The 27,640-nt window shown below is 27.7% G+C and overlaps 2 protein-coding genes across 6 annotated transcripts in view; one reads left to right on the top strand and one right to left on the bottom strand.

The window, feature by feature from the left end:
- LOC126746287 (5-hydroxytryptamine receptor-like) overlaps positions 1–27,640 on the bottom strand; it is a 278,830-nt gene that overhangs the window by 218,598 nt on the left and 32,592 nt on the right. For 3 of the 5 annotated variants that reach the window (XM_050454457.1, XM_050454461.1, XM_050454460.1), the window contains exon 1: positions 9,970–10,114. The exons of the other annotated variants lie outside the window; for them this stretch is intronic. The gene's annotated coding sequence lies outside the window, so the exon portion shown is untranslated. Of the gene's footprint in view, positions 1–9,969; positions 10,115–27,640 lie in introns of those variants that run through there. 5 annotated transcript variants of the gene reach the window in all.
- LOC126746289 (facilitated trehalose transporter Tret1-like) lies at positions 12–26,428 on the top strand. Its single transcript, XM_050454462.1, has 5 exons — positions 12–30; positions 11,018–11,136; positions 11,191–11,328; positions 11,381–11,671; positions 25,460–26,428. Exons 2-5 carry the CDS (start codon positions 11,076–11,078, stop codon positions 26,359–26,361), a joined length of 1,392 nt encoding a protein of 463 aa, XP_050310419.1. The 5' UTR covers positions 12–30; positions 11,018–11,075; the 3' UTR covers positions 26,362–26,428.

Raw genomic sequence — 27,640 nt, 5'->3', positions numbered from 1 at the left:
TTTGGGTATTTTCATCATAATGCTGACCAGGTAAAGCTTCTAATAAATTAATTAATTCAGCCCTTTTTCCTTTTTCCAGTTAATTTTTCAATAAAATTTTCCCTTATTTCCTCGACGATAGTGCCTAATCAAAAATCAAGTATTATAGGAAGGTTTTCGATTTCCCTTGAAGGAAAAATAGGGTCGAAGCCCCATAACTTTCCTTTGTGTGTGTATATAGTCTTACAATCTCAATAAAAGGAAACCTTGGGAGTATTAAGAGAAAAAAAGAGAAAGGGGGAAACAATATGAGAATTGCGCCCTTTATAGGAAACTGGGGTAAGATTTAAGGGCGTTTGAGGGACATGTACAGGGCGGTTTAGGCTATTAAATTTAAACAGTTGGTTTGTTATTAAAAATATAGGAAAATGCCTGTCGTGTTCATTTAAGTTATGCCTAATTATTATTAAATATTCGAGAAAAATTCATTTATTCTTTTGCAATGATTGATATAGAAAAACACGTCGTATCAAATAAAATTATGCATTATTTTAATTAACTATTCTAAAAAAATAAGGAAAAAATTAGAGGCTTCTTGTTAAATTTGGGTAAATAGGAGTTTTTTTTTTTGGTCAATTCTAGGGAATCTTAAATTTTTGTGTTGATACTATGGAATTTTTTACTTTATACAGGGTGTCCCAGAAAAGAGCGTCAAGGAGTGGCGCAGAGGTACAGCATCCCTCGGGAATCCGAATCACCCCACAAAAAGTCCACATTTATTGGACTTTTTTCGCTCTTGTTTTTTAAAGCAATTTTATTTTATTTTTAAGCGCATGATTTTGATTGGTGGATTAAGTCGTTTTCATGTTAGTTAGGCCCAAGTTTTAACTAAATATTTAAATAAAAAATCAAGCATTATTTACCATGATTATAGAAAATTAGCCAAGAAGGTGGAAATACTGAAAAATCACAATAAAATCATAACTCCTAAACAAAACTTGACACTCTTTTCTGGAACACCCTGTATATTGATTGTGAGGCACCTCAGTGTTTTTTATTAATTTTAAAAAATTTCCAAATTTTTTTTGTTGATTGGAAATTGTGAATTTCTTCATCGTTTATCAAAATTTGTTAAAAAAGGGGCTGGAATTAATATTAAAAAATTAAAAAAAAATGAACATTTTTGATTTTTCGTTGAATTTTGGAAAATTCAAAATTGTCGTTTTACTAATTCTAGGGAATTTATAATTATTTTCTTTTAATTGTTCCGTGATTGATTCAGGGAAATTTAATAATTTTTTGTTGATTTTGGCAAAGTTCTAATTTTTTTTTATTGATTGTGGAAAGATAAAAAAATAATTAATGTTATGCATAATTTTTTATTAATTGCTTTCTTAAAATAGCCAAAATATAATTATTATTAAAAAATATTATAAAAATTTATCAAATAAAATTATGCATTATTTTAACTAAATATTCTTAAAAAAAAAGGGCTTTTTAAGAAAAAAATTACAGACACTTCCATTTTTGTTAAATTTGGGTAATACATTTTTTTTTGTCAATTCTAGGGAATTTTTAATTTTTGTGTTAATACTGAATAATTATTTAATTTTTTACTTTCTATATTGATTATGAGGCACCTAATTTTGTTAATTGATTTTAGAAAATTTCCAAATTTTTTTTGTTGATTGGAAATTGTGAATTTCTTCATCTTTTATGAAAATTTGTTGAAAAAGTCAGAAATTAAAATTAAAAATTTTTAAAAATTAAAAAACTGCATTTTTTAGTAGAAATAATTAACGCATTTATTTTTGGGTTTTCGTCGAATTTTGGAAAATTCCAAATTTGTGGTTTTACTGATTCTAGGGAATTTATAATTCTTAATTATAGGGACTGTTCCGTTATTGATTTAGGGAAATTTATTTTTTTTATTGATTGTGGAAAAATAAAAAAATAATTAATAAGTTATGCATAATTTTTTATTAATTGCTCTCAATTATTTTTTTTTATTCTTAAAATATAGTTAATAAAAAATATTTTAATTGACTTAATAATAATGATTACAATAAAAGTGAATTCGTATTTATTAAAATTACGAATAAATTATGTTGTAAAAAATTTAATTTAATAATTATTACCATATAAAGTACGTCGTATCCATTAAAATTATGCGTAATTTTATTGGAAAAATTAGTTTTAATTATGGAAAATACGTCGTGTCCAATAAAATTAAAAATAATTATAATTAAAAATTTCACTAAATTGATAGTGACTATAATAATGAGTACATTTACAGAGCAGTTTCTATCATTAAATGCAAAAGAGCTAAATGTTTACTAAGGATATAAGGAAATGCCAGTCGTATGCACTTTAATTATGCATAGTTTTTATTTAATATTACAAGAAAAGTAATTAATTTGGTTTTGCATTGAGTACAGTGCAGAATAAAAATATGCATTAAAATATTAGAATATTTAATACAGTTATGCATAGTTACGATAAAATATAGAGAAAAAATTAATTTAAATAATTTTAGAAAGATTACAATAAAACCATGTCAAATTCATTAAATTATGCATAATATTAAATAAATATTTTCAAAAAAATTATTTTATTAATTTTACAATGATCATGCAAGTTTATAATTAAACATACTACTTTAATTTAAATAATATTAAATTGATTACCATTAAAAACTAATGTTACAATAACAACAATTAAGTAAGTCGTATTCATTATTATTATGCACGGTTATATTTAAAAAAAAAATAATTTCGTTAAATTTACAATGACTAGAATAATAAGTACATAAATAGGGCGGTTCATATCATTAAACTCAAAAAGTTGATTTTTTATGAAAATGTCATTCGTATCCATTTAAATTATGCATAATATTAATTAAATACTCTAATTTAATTAAGTTTTCAATGACTACAATGAAAAATTAACAGGCAATTACTTCATTTTCATTAAAATATATTAAAAAATATATATTTTATATCCAATAAAATTATGCATTAATATGTGAAAGAAGGAAGTTCAAGCATCAAAGTTCAAAAATTAGACGATTGACGATCGGGTTTATAGACGTTCTAAATTGTAATTAATTTTATTAATATTAATGTAATTAAAATAAAAATTATATTTTTGTATATTGATGTTATTATGTCTATAAAATTTTGTCGACGGATAAGAAATTTTATTAAATTTATAATTGAATCATCGACTTTTTAAATTATAAACCATTCTAAGTGCAGTTCATTGAATTCCTTAGAAAATTATAATTTTTTCTTCTTATTTTTTTAAATTACTTTATGGAGGCTAGAACATCAATGAAGAAAATTTGATTTTTTCCTTATATCTTATCTGTTTACTGCGTTTTAAATGAAGAAAATAAAATAAACTTTCAGATCTTAAGAAATTAAATTCCAGGGATCAACATTTGTTTACAATTGATTTTTTAGCATGAAAACATGCGTTTAAACTGTCACATTAATTTAAAAAAAATTAAATTCCAGGGTTTTACAATTAATCTAATTAAAAAAAAAAGAGTGAAACTTGTGTTATTAGACATAGAAAAGTGTAAGAAAAAGCCTCTCTTAAAAATAACCTAAATTCGGTTTTAAATTAATTTATATAATTAAAAATCAAGTACCAGTAATTCCCAATTTTTTAGGTCATTAAATTTCCACAAATTTTTACTCTAATTAATTTTTTTTTTAGTAAAAAAACATGCATTCAAAATCCGCATTAACTCGAAAAAAAAAACTAATTCCACGCTCCCCTAAATCCTTCCAATTTTATCCGGGACTTTAAAAGTCTTACCGAGAAAAAAAAAAGAGAGAATAAGTATATTTTATATCGGATTAAAATTAATTGGGTTTCCTCACTCAGTCCCGGTCAACCGGAAACGGGAGAGGGAGTGAGAGAGAGAGAAATAAAAAAAAATAAACCGAGCAGGATAAAACCGGGAGACACTTCATTCATTTTCATTGGTTTGTATAAAACAACTGTAAATCCATGTCGTTTTTTTTACGTGAGAGGGAGAAAGAGAGAAGCTAAAATTTCCGTTTAGTGGCCCTTAAAACGTATGGAAAAAGGCCTGTTTTATGCATTAACAAATTCGATGGTTTTTAGGCATTTTTCCAATTTAACAGGCCGATATTTAATTAATTTAAAATAATTTAATAGCCTCTCAGTTTTAGTTTTAATTCCTGATGGACTGGTATTAAATAAATTATGTTTTGTTTATTTATTAAATTAATAAATTTAATAATTTTGAAAAATTATGAGTTGAATGATTAATAATAATGTGTTAATGGACAATGATTTAAATTCAATGGAAAAAAATATGTGATTATAAGCGTAATAATCAACAGATCTTGATAAAAAATCAAATAATTTATTTCATAGTGATCAACAATCAACAATCAACAGTCACCAAACCGAAATTAATGAAAACATTGAAGTAGGTCCTAGAGTCGTTTGTATTAGAGTCATTAGTGCTTTTAAAGGCGTTTGACTGTAATTCAGGGAAAATTTGTTGTACAATTTTGATTTTTCATAAATTTGACTCTAACTCAAAAAGTTCTCAAACTATAAGAATCATTTATATATAAAATGATTCTATAAAAAGGTCGTCAACATTTACCGAAAACCGCAAAGGTTTGCCTGGAATAGTTTCTACATTATCCTGCTTGAAAGTCAATATAATAATCTAAAATTTCAATTTTTTTTACTTTGAACTGTGCCTCACAAATTCGACTCAAAAAGTTCTCAAGCTAAAAAAATTGTTTATACATTAAACGATTCTATAAAAAAGGCCTCGACTTTTACTGGAAACTGCAAAAGTGTACCTAAAATACGTTTTAAATTATCCTACTTAAAAGTCGATACATTAATCTAAAATGACAAATTTTTTTTTGCTATGGACTGTGCCTCACAAATTTGACTCTAACTCGGAAAGTTCTTAAGACACAAAAATCGTTCATACATTAAATAATTCTTTAAAAACAGCATCAAGTTCCACTGTAAGTTGCACAGGTGTGCCTGGAATAGTTTCTAAATTATCCTGCTTGAAAGTCAACATAATAATTTAAAATTTCAATTTTTTTTACTTTGAACTGTGCCTCACAAATTCGACTCTAACTCAAAAAGTTCTCAAGCTAAAAAAATCGTTTATACATTAAATAATTCTATAAAAATAGCGTCAACTTCCACTGTAAGCTGCACAGGTGTGCCTGGAATAGTTTCTATATTATCCTTCCAGGAATTTACCAATTCCAGGCATAAATTTCTCAAATATTCTCTATGAACCACTTTTCGGAATATTTTGTCCAGTTCAGGTTCCAGTAAGCAATTTTAAGTTCGCATATAAAAAAATTATTAAGAACACTCCAGGAATTTGAGCATCCCTACCAATGCTAGGACGGATATTCCTGAAATTGCCCTGGATGATCATTAAATATCTAGTTTTAGGAAGAGGTTCAATGGAGCATTTAATTGATTGTTTTAGTCTTATAAATATGAACCTAATTACATATGTATTAAAATAAAGCATTATTATGATTAAATATAGAGAAAAAACTAATTAAATAATTTTAAAATGATTACAATGAAGAATACGTCGTCTCCTTTTAAATTATGCATAACAAAATATTAAGGAATAATTAATATTAAAATAATTACTATGAAACATACGTCGTGTGCATTAAAATTATGCATAATTATATTTAAGTATATACAAAGAAAATTTAATTTAATTATTTAATCGTTTTGTAACCTCGAATAATTATTTTTTTTTTTAAATTGATAATATTTCGGAAAAACGTTTTTAAATTATAAAAATTAGTCAAAAAGGGTGAAAATCGTCAAAGAAGCGTCAAAAGAGGTTTTCACATAAAAAACTGATATTTTGGACGTTAAAAGGTCGATGGAGGAAGTTTTATAAAATCTATAATTAAATCATCTGACGTTCTGATAAACCACTCTAATTACAATTCATAGAATTAAAAAAAATATTTTATTAAAAAAATTACCCTATGGAAATTAGAACATTAATACAGATATTCCTTTTATCTACTTTTTCACCTCATTTTATATGAAAAAAATTTTTTATTTAAATATATATGCCTCACAAATGCGGCTCTAACTCAAAAAGTCCTCAACCTGCAAAAGTCGTTTATACATTAAATAATTCTATATAAAAGGCGTCAATTTTCATTGTAAACTGCACAGGTGTGCCTGGAATAATTTCTATAATATCCTTCCAGATACTCACCAATTCCTGAAATAATTTTCTCAAATATTGTCTATGAAGCTCAAGGAAACAGTTGTCAAAATATTTTGTCCAGTTCGTGTTCCGGTAATCATATTTAAATAAAAACTTTTAAAGAATATTCCAGGAACTTGAATATTTTTACCAATTCTAAAATTCCCCTGGAATAATCTCAAATATCCAGTTTTCGGAAAGGGTTTAATGAAGCATTTAGGTTGTTTAAGCCATGTAAATATGAATTTAATCACAGGGAGAATATTCCTTGGATCAATCAGTAAATACAATAAAGAATACGTCGTAACCTTTAAAATTATGCATAGTTATAATTAAAAATTCAGCAAGAATTAATTTAGTTAATAATAAATCGATTTTAAAAATACGTCGTATGCACTAAAATTATACATAATTATAATTAAATAAATACAAAAAAAATAAATTGAATTATTTAATCATTTTAAAATCTAATTATTATTTTCTTTGGAAAAAATTAAATTTTTCAAGAAAACGTTGGTGAAACATTTTTTAAATTTTATAAATTAGTCAAAAAATAGTGAAAATTGCCAAAGGAGCATCAAAAAGGGTTTTCATATAAAAAAAAACTGATATTCTGAATGTTAAAAGGTCGATGAAGAAAATCTTTTTGATGAAATTTCTTACTGAATCATCGACGTTCTAAATTGTAATTTTATCTAATTTTTACCCCATTTTATATAAAAAAAGTTATTATTTAAATATATAAAATTTCTCAGCATACAAAAATCATTCATACATTAAATAATTCTTCATAAAAGGCGTCAATTTTCATTGTAAACTGCACAGGTGTGCCTGGAATAATTTCTATATTATCCTTAGAGGAATAATTTTCTCAAATATTCTCTATAAACCTCTAGGAAATACTTTTTGGAATATTTTTTCCAGTTCTCGAATATCCCTACCAATATATAAATGTTAGAAAGGATATTTCTGAAATTTCTCTGGAATATCCTCAAACATCCAGTTTTGGGAAGGGGTTCAATGGGGCATTTAATTGGTTATTTTAGCCATACTAATATGAATCTAATTACAGGAGAATATGCCTTGGATTGATCGGTTAATAGATTCCTAGAATGTTCAAAGGATTTATTATTATTATTAAGACGTTCAAGGAACATTTTTTTGGCATAATATTCTTTTTATATTTAAAGGTTTAATAGGCCGTAAACCTTTGGGAAAATTTTCTTCAATTACAATAAGGAATATTTCCTACCCTAAAGGACAATGTATTTTAATAAAAAAAAGCAACGATGTAACGCGATGACTATAAACCCCCCAGAGACTCTCTGAGTGAATTTCTGAGGAGAAAAATGTCAAAAGGGCTCTCTCTCAGGCTCTATGGACCATCAACAGTTATTAATATATTCAAAAGCTGTTATTCAATCATGATATTATTTAATAATTAAATAATTTGTTGCGAATGCCTTTAGAATTGAGAAAAATTCTAAAGGTCTAATTAAGGCACTTAAATGGGGCGAAATAATAAATGCGCCCATTTATCATTGCGTTTTGACACGCACATATCTTTTCTGTTTTGGACGTCAAACGACCCCCGTCCGGGGCGCAGGAGAGCTGGAAATTTAAGGGGGGCGCAGGCCCATATTTATGGGCGAGTGAAGTTAATGGGATCCCCCCATAGGACACGTACGAGTGGCGTATTTGCATTTAGGGTTCGGGCCACAATTGACCGTCTTTTATCAAGAAAAATTTGGTTTTTTTCTTTAATTAATGCGGTATTTAAAAGCACGTTTCCATGCTAAAAAATTAATTTGAAGTTTTTTTTAAATTTGGAAATGTATTTTTTTCTTACTTAACACAGAGCAAAAAATTTGATAATCAAATTTCCTTCATCGATGTCTCAACTTTTATGTAGTATTTTTTTGGTATATCATCAACAAATAATTTTTCCCAAGAAATTCTATAAATTATAATGCAAATTGATTACAATTTAATTTTCTCCATTGACATAATAACATCAAAATAATAATTTAAAAAAAAATATATTTAAATCTTACCGATATTAATGAAAATAATTGCAATTTAAAACGTCAATGATTTAGATTTTTTTTTGTCTAATTTTTGCACTTTATCACTAAAATTTTAATTCTTCCATGAAATTGCGAACAAGTTTGTCCAAAATTTCCAGATAAAAAAATAATAATTAAAAACATTTTTTTTCAAACTCACATTTTCGCCATTTTTTTCCAGAAAAAAATCGTGAATTATAGAAACCTGGAACATGATTTTTTTTTTAATTTACACGCATGTTTTCTTAATAAAAAATCGATATTCTAACCTACAGATAGTAATAAAAATTTATTTTTTCACAGAAATTCGATGAATTAATAGAACAATGATGAATCAACTATAAATATCAAATTATTGATTTATTTATATATTTCTTAATGTCAGAAGTGATTTTTATTGATTAAATCGCAGCAGTGATTTTTAAGGTTTCTGAGTTGTAAAAGTAAAAGATAATTTAATTTTTACCGGAAAATTATAATTTATTCCAGGAAATTGGGCACATTTGGATTTTTTAGAAGGAAATTGGAAATTACAGAATTTTATTTTTATTTAAATTAATTCGGAGTTTAGGCACAAGTTTTTCTAGTGAAATACATTTTTTAATTATCCCTAAAAGACGTTCCTGCTCCCATTGGCTTATATTAAAAAACTGATATTTTTGCTTTTTTTTTTCTAGAAAAATATTGGGAATTACAGAAGCCTGGAATTATATTTACTTTTTAATTAAATCGTGCTCAAAAATTATAATTAAACAGAATTTGCTTGTTTAATAGTATAAATTAAGCTTATGCTTAGAAAATAGAATTTTAGTAGTTTTTTCCGAAATATTCCATCTATTACTCTTCCAGGCACTTGGAATTAGTTAAAAAAAGACAAAGATAGCCTTAACCGCCTGGAAAATTGCCATAATGTCTCTCACTCTTCCAGGCAGTTGAAATTAGTTAGAAAAAGATAAAAGTGGCCCTGTACAATTGCTTTAGTATTCCAGTGGGAGAAAACTCAAAAAACTTGTCATGGACTAATGGAGATTTTTTCGACATCTATGGGAAATTTCCTATTTTTTTATTGCTACAATGGACGCTTTTTTGACATTTAAAATTAAGCGTATATTATATATTTGGAATTTCGAAGTTTGTTTAAATTACAAAGAAGCATCAATATTTTCATCGAATTTCGTTATGCCATTGAATTCGACTCATTTCACGCAATTACAAAATACTTGAGAACAATTTGGAATATTAAATTATTATTTGTTGAAATATAATACACATAAAAAGCAGTAATGCCGAATGCGCTTTATTCTCGAATTATCCTTCAGCACCTCGATTTTTATCGAATTGACATTCTGCTATCGAATTCGGCACCCAAATTATTTAATACATTTCATTCGTTTATTACAACAATAAATGCCTGATAAAGTGAGAAATTATAATTTTTTAATTAAAATTTTAAGTCTGTTAGGAAAATTTTGAAAAGTAATCAAAAGTATCTCTTTTTAAAAAGGCATTTTTTGACCAAAAAACTGTATGATTTTTTTTTTAATCTGCTTGTTATTTGTTTATTGAAAATAGCATATTTTAATAAAATTAAAAATACAGAAATTTTCATATAACTTGTCATACAGTGGGAGAAAACCTTGAAAAACCTCTAACCGATTAAAAAACAACTCCCTTGTACTGCCTTTAATTATCACTTAATTTCCTTACAACTTCATGTTCACAATAAGTAAACCAACTCAATATTTTCACGTGATAACTAAATTTTGCATTAATTTTTACTGTTTTTACCGTCGTGAAGGACATCGTCAATTTCATTTAATTGTTGCACCTCGAACGTCATTGTTTGCATTTTAACGATAACAGCTGATGATATTAATGTAATTCCACCACCAGACATAAGTAAATAAAAGTCAATTTTAAATCGAAAATAAAAAAAACCCTAAAATAAATATGGGCTTTTAAAAAAGGCATAAATACAAGAGAAAACAACATCAAAAAAGTGTCACTAGTATTATAAAAATAAATCAAAAAAACGTGATATTATCATGTAATTTTCACAAAAAAAACAATGATATTTATGTAATTCCACCAACAGACCCAAGTAAATAAAAGTCAATTTTAAGTCAAAAATAAAGAGAAAAAGACCCAAATAAATATATTGTGCTTTTAAAAAGACATAAAACCAAGAGAACAACCCCTCGAAAAGTGTCACTAGCATTTTAAAAATAAGACAAAAAAACGTGATATTATCAAGTAATTTTCACACAAAAAAAAGAAACAACAATTTTTAGCAAATAAAACACGAAAACCGTCTATTTATATCAATTAAGTCGTACGGGCCTGTCATCAGGAGAACTGAAGCCTCCGAGGGCCATTTGTCTTCATATTTCATTGTCGCACGCCAAATGGGAATTAAACGTGTAAATATTTCACGTTTTTATACAGTAGACAAGCGTGAGGAGTTAGAGGAGGAGCGATATATTTCACTTATATAAGTAAACTAGTGTTTTCTTAAAATAAAAAAAAACTAGTGGCAATTCAAGCGGATTCTTTAAAAAAATCCCGAAAAAATCCTGTCTTGACCCCTCTATAGGCCAACGATTTTCTTAAACGCTGTTCACCTTATAAATATATAAACACCTAAAAAATCCTCTTTAAAATATTTACCGACTTTCTCATAATAACGATAAATTATGACCAGCTTAACACGATAAGACAATAAAATAAAACACGGATCTACAGCGAAATTTTCGTGAAGAATGGTAGCGACCAAAGAAGATCCTGGTAAAGATTGGCCCCAAATCTTGGCCATTATAGTGGGTGAGTCCTAATATACATTTTCATCTATTATACATTCACATAATTATATTATAGCATGCATACCAGGGGTGACCAGTGCCTTACTATTCACTTGGCCCTCACCATTCCTACTGATATTAAAAAACGACCAAGAGACTTATGGCAGTATAACTGAGGAGGAGGCCAACCTCTTGCCAATTTTTATGTCAATTGGTGAATAGTGAGTTTTTTAGGTATATACATAACTCACTAATATAACTTTCAGGTATGTTGGTGACGTCACTGTTCTTCTTTAAAATCCACGATTTTATTGGTCGCAAGTACACGTTGATCCTACTAAGCGTTCCTCACTCACTGTTCTGGTTGATCACCATTTTCGCCAGCGATATTTACAGTTTGTATGTTGGCAGGTTTATTTGCGGTATTGCCGATGCTGTGATGTATGCGGCGTTGCCGATTTATATGGGCGAGGTGGCAACGCCGCGGATTAGGGGCACGTGGGGTAACGGGCAGTCGTTCTCTTTTAATGCTGGTTTTTTTATTATTAATGTGTTGGGTAAGTTGAAGAGTGATTGTTGTTTATCTGTTGTATTAAATAATGAAATTTGTACTTGAAAGAGGACATTTTGATTGTGTTTGCCGTACAGTGGGATAAAATGGTAACCCGATTGGAATTTCTGAAAAACTATGGGAAATTTTAATGTTTGCAATGGAAAACTAACGATAAAGATATTATTGGCATTTTTGTTCCCTAAGGAAGTCAAAAATTTGCTTAATTTTTACGAAAATCTGTTTTCGTTTCAAAAATAAATTATGATTTTCTTCTTATAATACAGTGGGGGAAAACCTCGAAAACTTGTAATGGAAAATGGGATTTTATTCGAAAACTATGAAAAATTTTAATTTTTTTATTTATGCAATAGATGCCTTTTTGAAGTGCTAAATTAAAATTGTTTTACAAGTTTTTTCAAAAAATTGAGGTTAAAGAAGTTATTGGCACTTTTTTGGTTTTTGAAGGTTGCCTCAAAAAGTCAAAATTTTGTTTATTTTTTCAAAAATCTATTTTAAATGTTTGGAATTGTTTGGGAATAATAATAATAATAATAATAATAATAATAATGTATTTATTTAGCTTGAGCTACAAAGGTAATACATAATATATAGATAATACGAGTATAATACATATTTAAATGGTCTAAAAAAACGAAAGTTTTAATTAATAAGAGAAATTATAATTTTTTTTTGGTTATGCAGTGGTAGAAAATCTCGAAAAACTTGTAATGGAAAAATGGGAATTTCTCGAAAACTATGAAAAATTTTTCATTTTTCATTATAGAAATAGATGCCCCTTTGAAATATAAAATGAAAAGTATTTAAGGCAATTTCTCGAAAAAATAAAATTTCAGGAGTTATTGGCATTTTTTGGAAAAAGAAATTTGTTTCTTTTATTGCGAAAGATGTGCCTGGAATAATTTCTGGATTTAAATAAGAGAAAAAAGTTAAAATTCATTTTTTTAATGACTATTTAAGGAATTTTATAATTAAAAAGTGAAATTAGCATTTTTTTGCGATACAGTGGTAGAAAATCTCGCAAAACTTGTAATGGAAAAATTGGAATTTCTTAAAAACTATGAAAAATTATTTATTTTTTATTATAGAAAAAATAAATAAAAAAATAATATTTCAGGAGTTATTGGCATTTTTTGAAAAAAGAAATTTGTTTCTTTTATTGCGAAAGGTGTGCCTGTAATAATTTTTGGCTTTGAATATGAGAAAAAAAATATATTTTTTTAACGACTATTTAAGGAATTTTCTTATCAAAAAGAGAAATTAGCATTTTTTCGCGATACAGTGGTAGAAAATCTCGAAAAACTTGTAATGGAAAAGTTGGAATTTCTCAAAAACTATGAAAAATTATTTATTTTTTATTATAGAAATAGATGCCCCTTTGAAGTATAAAATGAAAAGTATTTAACGCAATTTCTCGAAAAAATAATATTTCAGGAGTTATTGGCATTTTTTGAAAAAAGAAATTTGTTTCTTTTATTGCGAAAGGTGTGCCTGTAATAATTTTTGGCTCTGAATATGAGAAAAAAAATATTTTTTTAACGACTATTTAAGGAATTTTCTTATCAAAAAGAGAAATTAGCATTTTTTCGCGATACAGTGGTAGAAAATCTCGAAAAACTTATAATGGAAAAGTTGGAATTTCTCAAAAACTATGAAAAATTATTTATTTTTTATTATAGAAATAGATGCCCCTTTGAAGTATAAAATGAAAAGTATTTAAGGCAATTTCTCGAAAAAATTATATTTTAGGAGTTATTGGCATTTTTTGAAAAAAGAAATTTGTTTCTTTTATTGCGAAAGGTGTGCCTGGAATAATTTTTGGCTTTGAATATGAGAAAAAAAATAATTTTTTTTAACGACTATTTAAGGAATTTTCTTATCAAAAAGAGAAATTAGCATTTTTTCGGGATACAGTGGTAGAAAATCCCGAAAACTTGTAATGGAAAAATTGGAATTTCTCAAAAACTATGAAAAATTATTTATTTTTTATTATAGAAATAGATACCCCTTTAAAGTATAAAATTAAAAGTATTTAACGCAATTTCTCGAAAAAATTATATTTCAGGAGTTATTGGCATTTTTGAAAAAAGAAATTTGTTTCTCTTATTGTAAAAGGTGTGCCTGGAATAATTTTTGGCTTTAAATAAAAGAAAAAAAATAAAATTTATTTTTTTAACGATTATTTAAGAAATTTCTTAATTAAAAAGTGAAATTAGCATTTTTTCACGATACAGTAGTAGAAAATCGATCAGGCTACCGTCTTGAATGCCCGGTCTTGTAATGCCCTACACACGATCATCCAAACCATAACTCAGAAACACATGCCTCAACGAGTTATTACATGTATATGACTCATCCAATAGTTCTTGAATTTTATGAAGAAAAACATCAGGGTCACCAGTAGGTGATCTGTATAAGCTGACAACATAAGGTTTTTTGATTAACAATAAATTTTGTGACTGAATATTCAAAATGCTTCTCTAATGGTAGTGTTTTGGTTTCCACATTTTCTATCTCCAGTGGTAAGTCATTCCTGCTGAAAATGGCCGTTTCACCACCACGAAACGTCTTTCTGGAGCTGTATGCTTGTAAGTTGTAATTATTTATACATAGAGATTTGATATATTCACTTAAACATTACTGCTACTTATCTTACATACTGAACTTACAGTAAGGAGAGTAAGAACAAGTTATGAAACAAATTAATCTTTATCAGAATCGGATAATGGTCCACTGTCAACAGCATCTTCTTTTGTCAGTAAGCCCAGGAAGAACTGATGCTGAATCGGGGGAATTCACTGAAGAAGTTCTATCATATCTTTTTTCTTAGCTACAGTAACTGATCTACACACTACGTACCATAGCACTAAAAAAACCTGACTAAACAAGAAAAAGTGAGTTTAATAGGACCTGGCGCGACATCGGAACAGCGTCGTGGTGCCTTGACTTATACCACTATTCCAGCGAACGAATCCATTATGTTAAAAGGAATAACTTTAGGAAGCTGTTATCTTAGCTAAGTTAAAATTTTGACTTATACCAGTTTTCGACTGAATATATTAGACCAGTAGAAACATAATTAAAGGTGTAACTTAAAAATTAAAAAAATACTGACATATACCACTTTTCCTCTGAGCGGCTCATTTAAGTCTGGTAATACTAGTGATTATCGGGGAGTTTCTATACAGTCAACCTTGCCTAAACTTTTGGATGCACTTGTAAACAAGCAATAATTGTCATGGCAATCTAAAAGCCTTATTATTAACAGTCAACATAGTTTTCAAAAAGGTCGTTCTACTGTTACTAACTTAATATGTTATGAAGATTATCTGTTTAATGCTTTTGGTAAGGGTTCACAAGTTGATGCTGTTTATACGGATTTTTCGAAGGCGTTCGACAGAGTTATTCATGCGCTTCTACTGGCAAAGCTCCAAGCTTTGGGTTTTGGATCAAATGTTATTTGTTGGCTAAGGGACTATTTACTGGGTAGATAGTGATAGACTTCTCTGTGCCATCTGGCGTTCCTCAGGGGTCACATGTGGGTCCGTTGCTTTTTACAGTATTTGTTAATGATATAGGATTATTTGTAAGAAATTGTGAATTTTTATTATTCGCTGATGATTTAAAATTGTTTTTGTCTATTGATTCTAATGTTCAATGTCAATTGTTACAGGATGAATTCCATAATCTCTATGAATGGTGCAACCTTAATGGTTTAGATTTAAATGTTCCGAAGTGTTATTCAATAACTTTTGGAAGAATTCGCAATGTTACATTGTTTGATTATAGTATACGTTCCACTATTTTAAAAAGGGTAACGGAATCGCGGAGTAATTTTCGATTCTAAGTTGACAGAAAGCGTATAGAAATCTAGGATTTATAACTAGATGCAGTCAAGACTTCTCATGCTCTGTCTATAAAGTTCTGTACTGTTCGTTAGTCCGTTCTGGTTTGGAGTATGCTAGTCCCGTATGGTCTCCATTTTATAAATCGCATGTTGAAAATATTGAAGTCCAAAATAAATTGTTCTTTTAAACTTAAGGTTCCATTAGCTAATGGTCACGCTGATTACAAGTCGGTCATATCAGTTCTCTCTTTGGACTCACTTGAGTTAAGGCGTAATAATTCAGAGTTGTGTTTCATTTTTAAATTAATATCTGACATGACTGATTGTGATTTTTTTTTAAATAGGCTGAATTTTCGGGCGCAAAAATTGACTAGACTGAAAAAACTCTTCTATGTAGATTTTGATAGTAGTTCTTATGGACAGCATAATCCTATAACTAGAATGCAACGTTCTTTCGATAGGTACAGTCTTGACTTGCACGTTTCTTTTAGCCGTTTTAGAAGTTCTCTTACATTAATTTATAACTTTGATTGATTTATGTCTTACTATTATCTAGCTTAAGTTGTATTATTATTAGTATCTTTTATGTTATTTTATTTTTGTAAAAATGGTGGATACCGTTAAACAAATAAATAAATAAGTGAAAGATATGCCTGAAATAAGTTTTAGCTTTAAATAGGCAAAAAAATTAAAATTTATTTTTTTAATGATTATTTAAGGAATTTCTTAATTAAAAAGAGAAATTAATATTTTTTCGCGATACAGTGGTAGAAAATCTCTAAAAAATTCAAATTTCTCAAAAACTATGAAAAATTTTGAATTTTTCATTATAGAAATAGATGCCCCTTTGAAGTATAAAATGAAAAGTATTTAAGGCAATTTCTCGAAAAAATAATATTTCAGGAGTTATTGGCATTTTTTGAAAAAAGAAATTTGTTTTTTTTATTCTGTAAGGTGTGCCTGGAATAATTTTTAGCTTTAAATAAGAGAAACAAGTAAAAAAATTGTTTTAACGATTATTTAAGGAATTTTCTAATTAAAAAAAGAGAAATTAAAATTTTTTTCACTATACAGTGGTAAAAAATCTCGAAAAACTTGTAATAGAAAAATGGGAATTTCTCGAAAACTATGTAAAATTTTTAATTTTTTATTTTTGCAATAGATGCTTCTTTAACGTACAAAATGAAAAGTGTTTTACATATTTTTTCGAAGAAACTAAAATTTAAGGAGTTATTGTAGTATTTTGGTTTTTGGAAGAAGAAATTCTTTCTTTTATACCTTACGCTAGCCGATATCACAATTATTGTGACTTCCTTATTTACTAGTGTTATAAGGATCAAAAAATGTTTAGGGAAAGAGCACCGTGCGACATGATTGTGAATAATGCATTGTATAGATGTGCACGCGCAAATCGTTTATTTTGCCGGGAGTGCATTCTTGTCATAACCTGAGAAGTTTCCGATTATGTTCAACAATGACTCGTGTAGGTAAGTTATAATTTATTTATAGAATTTAGGGGAAAAAACAAGTGCTTAATATTAAATAGGCATAATAAACTTCAATTAAGTGTATTGTTTTTAGAGATTGAAAATATCTTTAAAATTGTTCATTCCAAGAATGGTTTTGTTATGTATATCACAATTGTGAGCCACGGGAGTTAACGTAATTTGGTTTTAATTAAGTTGGATACAATTAATTCTTTGTTACAGGAAGAAGTAAGGAAATTATTGATTTGGACCATCTAAGGGATGACGAGGAGGCATTGTTCCAACTTCTAGACGAAGTTGGGTCGGATTTAGAGTCCGAGGATGAAGAAGATAAGTTTGAAATTCACAAAAAGATCCTAATTGTAGCACCAAATGAAGCTGATAGCTCTTCAGATTCAGAAGATGATTTACCCCTCATACATTTCCAGACTCTTCAGTAGAAGCTTGGAAACTTTAGAAGCAAGGATTTTCCTGTAAAAGAGGACTATACTCCATCCAACGAATATTTTGCTAAATATTTAAATGATGATTTTTTTGAGTCAGCCGCAAATTTCACTTCCCAGTATTTCTTGCAACAAAATGCAAAAGAAAACAATTTTACCTCTCAAGAAATAAAGAAATTGCGGAATGAATGCTTTGATGGGATGTATTCATCTTCCAACGATACATATGTACTGGAATGGAAAATATAAGTTCCCATTAATTGATGGGGTCATGACCCGACAAAGATTTTACATGATACGTGTAAATTTACATATCTTTGACAATCTTAGCGTATCAGAAGAGGAACAAAAAAAGAATAGATTGTGGAGAATACAGCCGGTAATTGATTTGGTTCGCAATAGATGTAAAGCCATTGAAAGAATAGAAAAGACAGCTTTTTCTATTGATGAACAAATTATTCCTTTTTTGGGAAGATATCCAGTTCCAAAAATAAACCAAGACCAGTGGGACTGAAGAATTTCGTTCTTACGACATCCGACGGACTGGTATTGGATTTTGAAATCTACCAGGGCAATACTACCCCGCTAAAAGATAGGGATTTAGACTGGGACCGTCAATAATATTGCGTCTAGCAGAAACATTACCTCAAAATAGTTACCTGTATTTTGACAGATACTTTTCAACTATTGCTTTGATGAACAAATTGACGAGTTTGAATATAGATGCAACTGCTACAATTATGTCCAACAGAGTGAAAGGGTTTGATTTTAAAAAAGACAGTTTAATGAATAGGGGAGAGTCAGAAGAAGTTGTTAGAACCGATAATAAACTTTGCATTACAGAGTGGAAAGATAATAAATCTGTTTTAATGATATCCACAGCCGGAAACTGAGGTGCAAAGATGGAATAAAACAGAAAAAAAAACGTTCATCATACAACGAAAACATGGTTGGTGTAGATGTTTGCGACCAAATGATGGAATACTATCGATCTTTTTTTCGAATCCGGAAATGGACTCTTAAAGCCATCCTACATTTGTTCGACTTAGTAATAGTAAACAGCTGGATGAAGTATCGCAGGGATTGTTATAGTCAAAACCTTGGAAGCAAAGATATTATGGATCTTTTGGAATTTAGACTTAATCTTGGGGAATATCTGATTGCCGGTACTAAGAAGCGTGTATTGGAGGAAACAGAATGCCAAGAAAATATAGAGGAAGAGACTAGCGTTGAAGGAAATGAAATAAAAAAGAGAAGAATGCCTTCCAGTTTGCCCTGTGCAGGCAAACGCTTTGATGGTTTTGAACACTGGCCAAATAATGAAGAAATGAAGGACCCAGTTAAATTCAGGTTAGAAGGGTGCAAAAGTTGGTCCAGAATGCGTTGCCTAAAATGTAATGTTTTTCTTTCTTTAACCAAAGATAAAAACTTTATTCCATACAAAGTAATAAATTTTATTTTACAATTGTGCTTTTCTAATGTTGGCTCCCTAGACACACAATTGTGTACTCCCTAAATCCCTCCCTTAACTCAAATTTTTTTATCTCGGTACTGTAAGGGTTATTATGAAAGGTAAGCCTGGAATAATTTTTGGTTTTAGATATCTAAAAAGTTAAAAAATTATCTAGTTTTTGAAATAAATCGACTTGTTGGGCAAATTTTTGTTTTTTAAAGATCAAAATTTATTTGTTTATTCTTCATGAAAATCCCAAAAATTAAAAAGTTTTATGTAAAATCGAACCTTGATTTTCCTGATTTTCGATTAAAAATGAAGAAAAACAAAAATTCTTCATGGAGTTTGATTAAAGAAATTCTGGACGAACTTTGAAATTTGAAATAATAAAGAAAAAATAAAAAATATAAAACTGATAAAAATATGGTACAGTTTAAAGTGCAGAAAAAATATTTTGAAGTATGTTTTAAAGTTTAATTATATTCAATTTTCTAAAATAATTTTAAAAAGATATTCACATTTAGAAAACGCCTATGAGTGTCTGCATATTTTCTTTTTTTATTTTTAATTTATAAATTTTGTTTTAATTTTTCCTATTATTTTAAATAAATGCTCTATAATTTTTTTTTATTAAAGAATGTCCAGAATACGGAAACTCTAAAAATTCTCCAAATTTCGGGCCAAAAACTTTAACCCTTAAGTAACCTAATTTCAACTTTCTTGCACCAATTTTACTTTCTTTTATTTCTGTATAAAATAACTAAAATTCCAATAACACACTTTATAACCCTATTTATACAAAATATCCCTTCCAAGTTCCAAAACATGACACCCAAGGCATCCCTTAACTAACATCCCTTTATTTGACTATTAAAATAAACCAACCCCCCCCGTTTATATATCGTATTTATTTTCCCGCGGGGCGGAATAATAAACGGGGAGTGAGAAAGGGGGCAAGTAAACAATGCGGAATATGCCTAATATAATATGCCAAGTACGTGTGTAGGGGCATATGCAAATAAACGGCGGGCTTACCTACGTGAAAATTGCATCAGCGAGAAAACGAGACAAAAAAACAACAACAAGAAAAAAATATTAATCTCTTATAGAGGTGGTAAATTTATAAAGGTATTTAGGACGACCGAAATCGGAGCACAAGTTTTTTTTTTGTTGATTTTCTAATGTTTACGTCAAGTGCCATTATATTAAGTAACGGCAAATAAGACTAACACAATGGTACTAGAAAAAAACATGATTAATGTTGTTTGATTATGTATAAATATATTTTTTCTATGTAAATTTACATAGCGAATATCGTCCAAGGTCTGTAAAATATTGTTTCACTTTAAATAAACACGCTAAAATCCAACTGTCAAGTAAATTGTGTGTAAAAAATTAGAAAATTTACTGATTATTCAGTGATATTTTTTTTAAAAGTTGATTCTGGTAACATTGTATTATTTTGAATATATTTGGAAATATGTTTTTCCGCAAAACTTCGATAGCATGATATCTAAATAATCAAATTAGGAATTTCGAAAATCAGGATTTTTTTTACAAAGACAATTTTAAATAAGCAAAGTTATATATTATTGTGAAAACATATAATAATGTGAAATTCTTCGCCTCAACCAGTTTCAATACCCATGAAGAGAAGTGAAGCAGTTTACGACCAGTTTTACTGAGGTAAAGAGGAAGTTATTCCCTTATCCAGCAATTTATCGATCCAATTGTAAGCAATTTGTCTAATGAATACATATGATAGTCGGTCAAAGACGTCAAATCATGATCAACAGCCTGAAATTCAGAATGTAATAATAAACACTAAGCTTTTCCTTCTTGCACTCATAGGTACTACCTAAAGCGCATTATAAACAGGTTACTCAAGACAACCAAAAAAATTTAAACGATTCATCGGAATTATTTATTCATGATTTTTTTGCCGAATGTAACTAATTAAATATCGCCACGTTTTTACTAATAAGCAACGTCATTAATTACAAGTACACCCGGTATAAAATGGCAAAGGAAAAAACCGGCTGAATCGGTACAATTGGCACGTTATAAACGAAAATAAATAACAATATTTTTAACGTTAATACATAATATATAACGGCGTCAAGGTTGCGCCATACTTGGAAAATTTAGAAGCCATTGATTTAAACTGTGCACCTTTACTGTTGGTCAATCAGTGACAAATCCCTTTTTTTGTATCTAGACCTAATAAAATATATCAAATCAAATTTCCCGCCATAGGTTTTAAATTAAAGTACTTTAATTTAGAGTGACATTTTTACCCTCAAATTCATCCTCAGGGATCCCACTATTTTGTCGTGAAAAAATTATGAAACTATTTCCAGTAGGTATAAAGTTATGACCAAAAATGTCCATCAAGTAATAAAATACAATTTAGACCTTGGATGATCAAATCGCCTCTAATTCAAAAAGTTTTTTAGGTACAAAAAATGTTTGTGTATGAAATTATTCGAAAATAATCGGACTCCTTTTATGTGTACATTTTTTAAAAATATTCTAATTATTCTATAGAAATAATTGCAATAAAATTCAATAATTAGTAAAAAAAGTGGTCCAATCAAAAGTGCTTTTTCTATCCGAATCTGGAACTTAGAATGACGTTTTTATAATCAAATTCATGCTCAGGAATGCGACTATTTTATCGTGAAAAAATTATGAAAATATTTCCAGTGGTTCCCAAATTATTTAAAAAAATATTTAAAATTCCTTAAATTAAAACTCACAAAATCAAAGAAAATTGCTCATGTTTTTAATGAAAAATTTGGGATTTTCAAAAAAACAAATATATTTTGATTTTGAAACAAGCAAAATTTATGCAAAAAGTAGATTTTTTCCAAAAACTGCACAACTTATGCACTTTTTAGATATTTAAGGCAAAAATTATTGCAGGCACACCTTTCACTATCAAAGAAGCAAATTCTTCTTCCAAAAACCAAAAAACTCCAATAACTTCCTAAATATAATTATATTTTTAAAAATATATTAAATAATTTTCATCTTGTATTTAAGAAAGGCATTTATTGCAAAAATAATAAATGCTAAATTTTACACGGTTTTCGAGAAAATTTCCATTATTCTATTATTGCTTATTTATATATGTACTCTTGTTGACTAAATATATTGTTGAATTAGGTTTATCAACATTATTATAATTATTATATGTATTTTTATTTTTATTCATTTTTTGGGAAATTTGTTGTTTTTGTATGTAGCTATTTATGCTAAATAAAGATTATTATTATTATTATTATTATTATTATTATTATTATTATTATTATTATTATTATTATTATTAGGTGTTATTTGAGATTTTCATGTATTGTTGTTATGTTTTATGTTTATTTATGTTTTATGGTATTTTTCGTGTTCCAAAAACAAATTATAATTTTTATAAATGGATTTTAAGGCACTTGTAGGCAATTTTGAACAATTTCTTCCAGAATTAATATTATAATTCAATTTTACTAAAATTGAAAAACTTTAAAATATTTAATTTTTTTCCAATATATTTTTTTGTGCACATGAGATATTGTATCAAATAATGTTTCCAAAAAAAAAAAAAAAAAATAGGAATTCTAAAATATTATAATTCTAAAATTAAAAATTAAATTTTTGAACTTCTTCTAGTCATAATTTAATAAAAAAATATATTATAGAAAATCGATTTTAAATAATAAAAAAATTGTTTAAGATTTCCAAAAATAATTAAAATTAATAATAATAATAATATACATATATTTATTTAGCAAATTGCGGTACATATAAATTACACCATTTTAATATTCCAATAGGTTATTAGATTTTTATAAAAAGTGAATACAAATAAAAGACGCACAACAATGGTATATAATATGATAAAACTAAGGCATTTATTAATAAAACTTTAAGATTAGATGAAGATTATAAAACGGATGAAAATAGGACCATAAAAATGAAATATAAAAAATAAAACATAGGCCTAACATTACAATTTTAAAATGTAGACTCTTAATAATTAATCAGTTTAAAATATCAAGTCAAAAGTATAAAGAAAAATAGATATTAAAAAAAAAATTATACAAATATAAAACATTCTATGACAAACAATATTTAAATATATTGATAAAAACTTTGATTCTAGATAATCAGTACTTTAACAGTCTTATCTCATTAAGCAAATTATTATAGAACAATTAATATTTAAACTATTTTTATTTTAATATTATTTTATTATTTAAAAAAAAATATATTTTTTCCAAACACTAACTAAAAATTATTTTTCTTATTTATATCTTTGTCCAGGCAGTTCAATTTTGTTTTTCAAGTTCTTTAACTGCCTGAAAAGTGACAAAAATTACGTATATAAAAAATATAATTTTTACAAAAACTATGCGAAAATGACAAAAATTGCGATTTTTTTCCAGGAAATTGAATCACAGATAAAAAATATAATTTTCTTAAAAACTACCTAAAAATTGTTTTTTAATTTATATCTTTGTCCAGGCAATTGAAGAATTAAAAAAAAGACTTGAACTACCTTAAAAAAACAGAGAAATGATATTTATTTTCCAGAAGTTTAACTTTCATCCAAGCCCTCCAATTGTCCGGAAAACAGGGAAAATGACGATTTTACTTTCAGGCAGTTGAATCCTGGACAAAAAATACAATTTTTAAAAGAACTGCTTGAAGAAAAAGTCTTTATCTTCATTTTTGTTCATTTAATTGAAAATTAAGGAGAAACTTAAGCTGTCATAAAAAAAATTAAAATTATGTTTTTTTTCAGGGAATCATGGATAAGAATATAATTTCCTAAAAACTACCTAAAAATTGTTTTTCTAATTAAAATATCTTTGTCCAGGCAGTTGAAGTGTGTTTTTCAAGTTCTTTAACTGCCTAAAAAATATGACAAAAATTACAAGGATAAAAAATATAATTTTCACAAAAACTATGTAAAAATGGCAAAATTGCGATTTTTTTCCAAGCAATTGAGTCATGGACAAAAAATATAGTTTTCCTAAAAACTACCTAAAAATTGTTTTTCTAATTAAAATATCTTTGTCCAGGCAGTTGAAGTGTGTTTTTCAAGTTCTTTAACTACCTAAAAAATATGACAAAAATTACAAGGATAAAAAATATAATTTTCACAAAAACTTTGTGAAAATGGCAAAAATTGCGATTTTTCCAGGCACTTGAATCATGGATAAAAAATATAATTTTCCTAAAAACTACCTATAAATTGTTTATTAATTTATATCGTTGTCCAGGCAATTGAAGAATTTAAAAAAAAACTTAAACTACCTTAAAAAAGAAGCAGAAAAATTATATTTCTTTTCCAGAAGTTTAACTTTCATCCAAACCCTGCAATTGCCTGGAAAACGAGAAAAATGGCGATTTTACTTTTAGGCAGTTGAATCCTGGATAAAAAATACAATCTTTATAAGAACTGCCTAAAGAAACAGTCTTTACTTTTATTTTTGTCCATTTAGTTGCAAATTAAAAGGAAACTTAAATTTTCTTGAAAAAAAATTAAAATTATATTTTTTGTCCAGGCAGTTGAAGTTTTTTCTAAACCTTTAACTACCTGAAAAGTGATAAAAATTACGTGGATAAAAAATATAATTTTTATAAAAACTATGTGAATTTTTTTTTATTGATTTTAATTTTTTAAGTATGTGTATTATATTATCTATATATTATGTATTACCTTTTTGTAGCTCAAGCTAAATAAGACATACGTTATTAAAATGACAAAAATTGCGATTTTTTTTTCCAGGCACTTAAATCATGGATAAAAAATATAATTTTCTAATAATATCTTATCTCAATATAATATCTTTGTCCAGGCAATTGAAGAATTTAAAAACAAACTTGATCTACGTTAAAAGAAAACAGAGAAATGATATTTCTTTCGTTTCCAGAAGTTTAATTTTGATCCAAACGCTCCAATTGTCTGGAAAAAGAGAAAGATATTGATATTTCCTTCAGGCAGTTGAATCATGGATAAAAAATACAATTTTTACAAGACCTGCCTGAAGAAAAAGTCTTTATTTTCATCTTTGTCCAATTAATTGAAAATTAAAGAGAAACTTAAACTGTCTTAAGAAAAATTAAAATGATGTTTTTTTTCCAGACAGTTGAACTTTTTTTTTATTTCTTCAACTGCCTGGAAAAAGGCAAAAATTATAATTTTTTTTCAATTAATTGAACTCTACCTTCTAAGCAAACTTTTTTATCATATAATCTACATTAGCCTGAAAAAGTAGACTCGATTTAATGTGATCCTCATTGACTAATTTAAGTTCATTCACATGAACACTTTTAAACCTAGTAAAAGATATCTTCAACCGTCTACTAAATACACCAAATGCCGACTTTACGGTATTTAGGCTTAACTTATTGTCATTAAAAAAGTCAGGTAAATAGATTTCCAAGTCATTTGTTCTTGATTTATATCATCTATATAGAGCATAGTATCATCAGCAAATAATGAAAACTTCCCAATCAAACTCTATTTCTCTCTCTTCCTCAGGCTACTACTTGAACATCCAACAAACCGCCTACGTGTGTCTCACTCTACCATTAATCGGCGCCATCTTGTTCATGCTGATGCCCGAATCCCCTTACCACCACCTGGTCAAGCACCAAGACGAAAAAGCCCGGAAATCCCTGCAGTGGCTCCTACGTAAAAAAAACATCGAACCGGACTTTCAACAGTTAAAAGCGGACGTGAAAAGACAAACGTCAGAAACCGGAACCTGGACCGATTTATTCAAGATCCCCAGTAACCGTAGAGCCTTAATCGCTTGCCTATTCATCCGGTTAGGTCAGCAATGTTCCGGCATCGGCGTATTCGAGAACTACATCCAGTACATCTTCGAAAAAGCCCAAGTCCGGTCCATATCACCGGAAATCTCCGCTATAGTCTTCTCTGGAACGCTCTGGATAGTCATGACCATGTTCAGCATCATAATGGACAAACTGGGCAGACGTAAGTCCTACACCCTCTCATCACTCGGATGCGCTATTTGCTTGTGCGCGGAAAGTTTATATTTCTATTTTGACGATAATGACATTCTGGATTTATCCGGGTTCCAGTGGTTCCCTCTGGCTACTTTTGTGGCTTACGTGGTGACTTATAGTGCCGGTTTGGGACCACTGCCAAGTTTGATGTGTGGCGAACTGTTTTCGGCTAGTATTAAAGGGAAAGCGTTGGCTATATGCTCGATGGCCACCGGGTTTTACGTTACGTTATTCTCGTTCGCGTTCCGTTATTTGTTGACTCACGTCGGGTTGTATGCCCCGTTTGCCGTTTACGCCGCGATGACTTTTCTCGGGTTCGTCGCGTCCTTTTTTATCGTTCCTGAGACGAAAGGGAAGACTTTGGAGGAGATCCAGCAGGAGTTAAAAGGGAACAAAAGAAGGGATTTTTGATTTTTTTAAGATTTGATTTAGTACAAATTTATTAGGGAATAAAAGGTTTTATATGAAAGTATATAAATTGTACTTATTTTAGTGTATAATTATCATTAATTAATCGTTAAAAAAATTAAAGATAAGTTTTACACGGTTTTCGAGAAAAATTTTTCCATTATTTCGTTACGTGTTTTTCGTGTATTTTTGTTATGTTTATTATCTTCTTTGTTATTTTCGTGTTTCAAAAAAAATTGAATATTTTTTTTTTAATTAAAACGTCATTTTCTATTTATTTTATTTGATTTTAAGGCACTTGTAGGTAATTTTGGATAATTTCTTTCAATTAGAAGTATTACGATACCTATTATAAATCTATCAAAAATATTCATACAATTAGTTCAGAAGTTTATGAAAAAACTGAGTGGTTTTCTTTAAAATTAAAAATCGTTTAACATTTTCCACAAATTTCTTCTAAAATCATTGAAATAAAAAAAAACTATAATGAAATAAACCTTGATTTCAACTGCCTGGAATCAAATAAAAAATTATTTAAATTTAATAGTCATATAACTGGAAATTTCCAGGCACTCCAATCCAAGAGAATTTTCATCTACATGGAAAAAAAATTAATTCCAAAGGTGCACTTTTAACTGAATAATAGCGTCTTGTCTTCCTGAAATTTTCTAATGTTTTCTATTTTCTAGTGAAGATTTTTGTCTAATTCGTAAATAAATTCTTAAAAAATATAAAAGGTTTTATATAAAAGTATATAAATCGTACTCATTTTAGTGTATAATAACCATTAATTAATAAATAACCAAAAATAATAAATGCTAAATTTTACACGGTTTTCAAGAAAATTTCCATTATTTCATTACGTGTTTTTCAAGGATTTTTGTTATATTTTATGTTTATTTATGTTCTGCGTTATTTTTCGTGTTGTTTTCGTTAATTTTTGTCCAATAGATTTTTTACATGAGATTTTGTATCAGATAATGTTTCCAAAATTAAAATAATATATTAAAAATTCTAAAATATTTTAAAAAATTAAATTTTTGAACTTTTTTCAGTCATATTTTAATAAAAAATTATATTATAAAAAATCATTTTTAAATAACAAAAAAAATTGTTTAAAATTTTCTAAATTAATAATAATAATAATATATTTACTTAGCAAATTGCGCTACATTTTATATGTAGCGCAATTTACTAACAACGCTAACAACGTAAATAAAAGAGTTAGTTAGACTTATAGACACCCAATTTTTATAAAAAGTAAATACAAATAAAAAACGCA

This window comes from Anthonomus grandis, chromosome 17 (genome assembly GCF_022605725.1).
Source record: "Anthonomus grandis grandis chromosome 17, icAntGran1.3, whole genome shotgun sequence".
NCBI classification, from domain to species: Eukaryota; Metazoa; Arthropoda; class Insecta; order Coleoptera; family Curculionidae; genus Anthonomus; species Anthonomus grandis.
The sequence above is the reverse complement of the archived record's forward strand: the minus strand, read 5'-3'. Positions and strand labels throughout refer to the sequence as shown.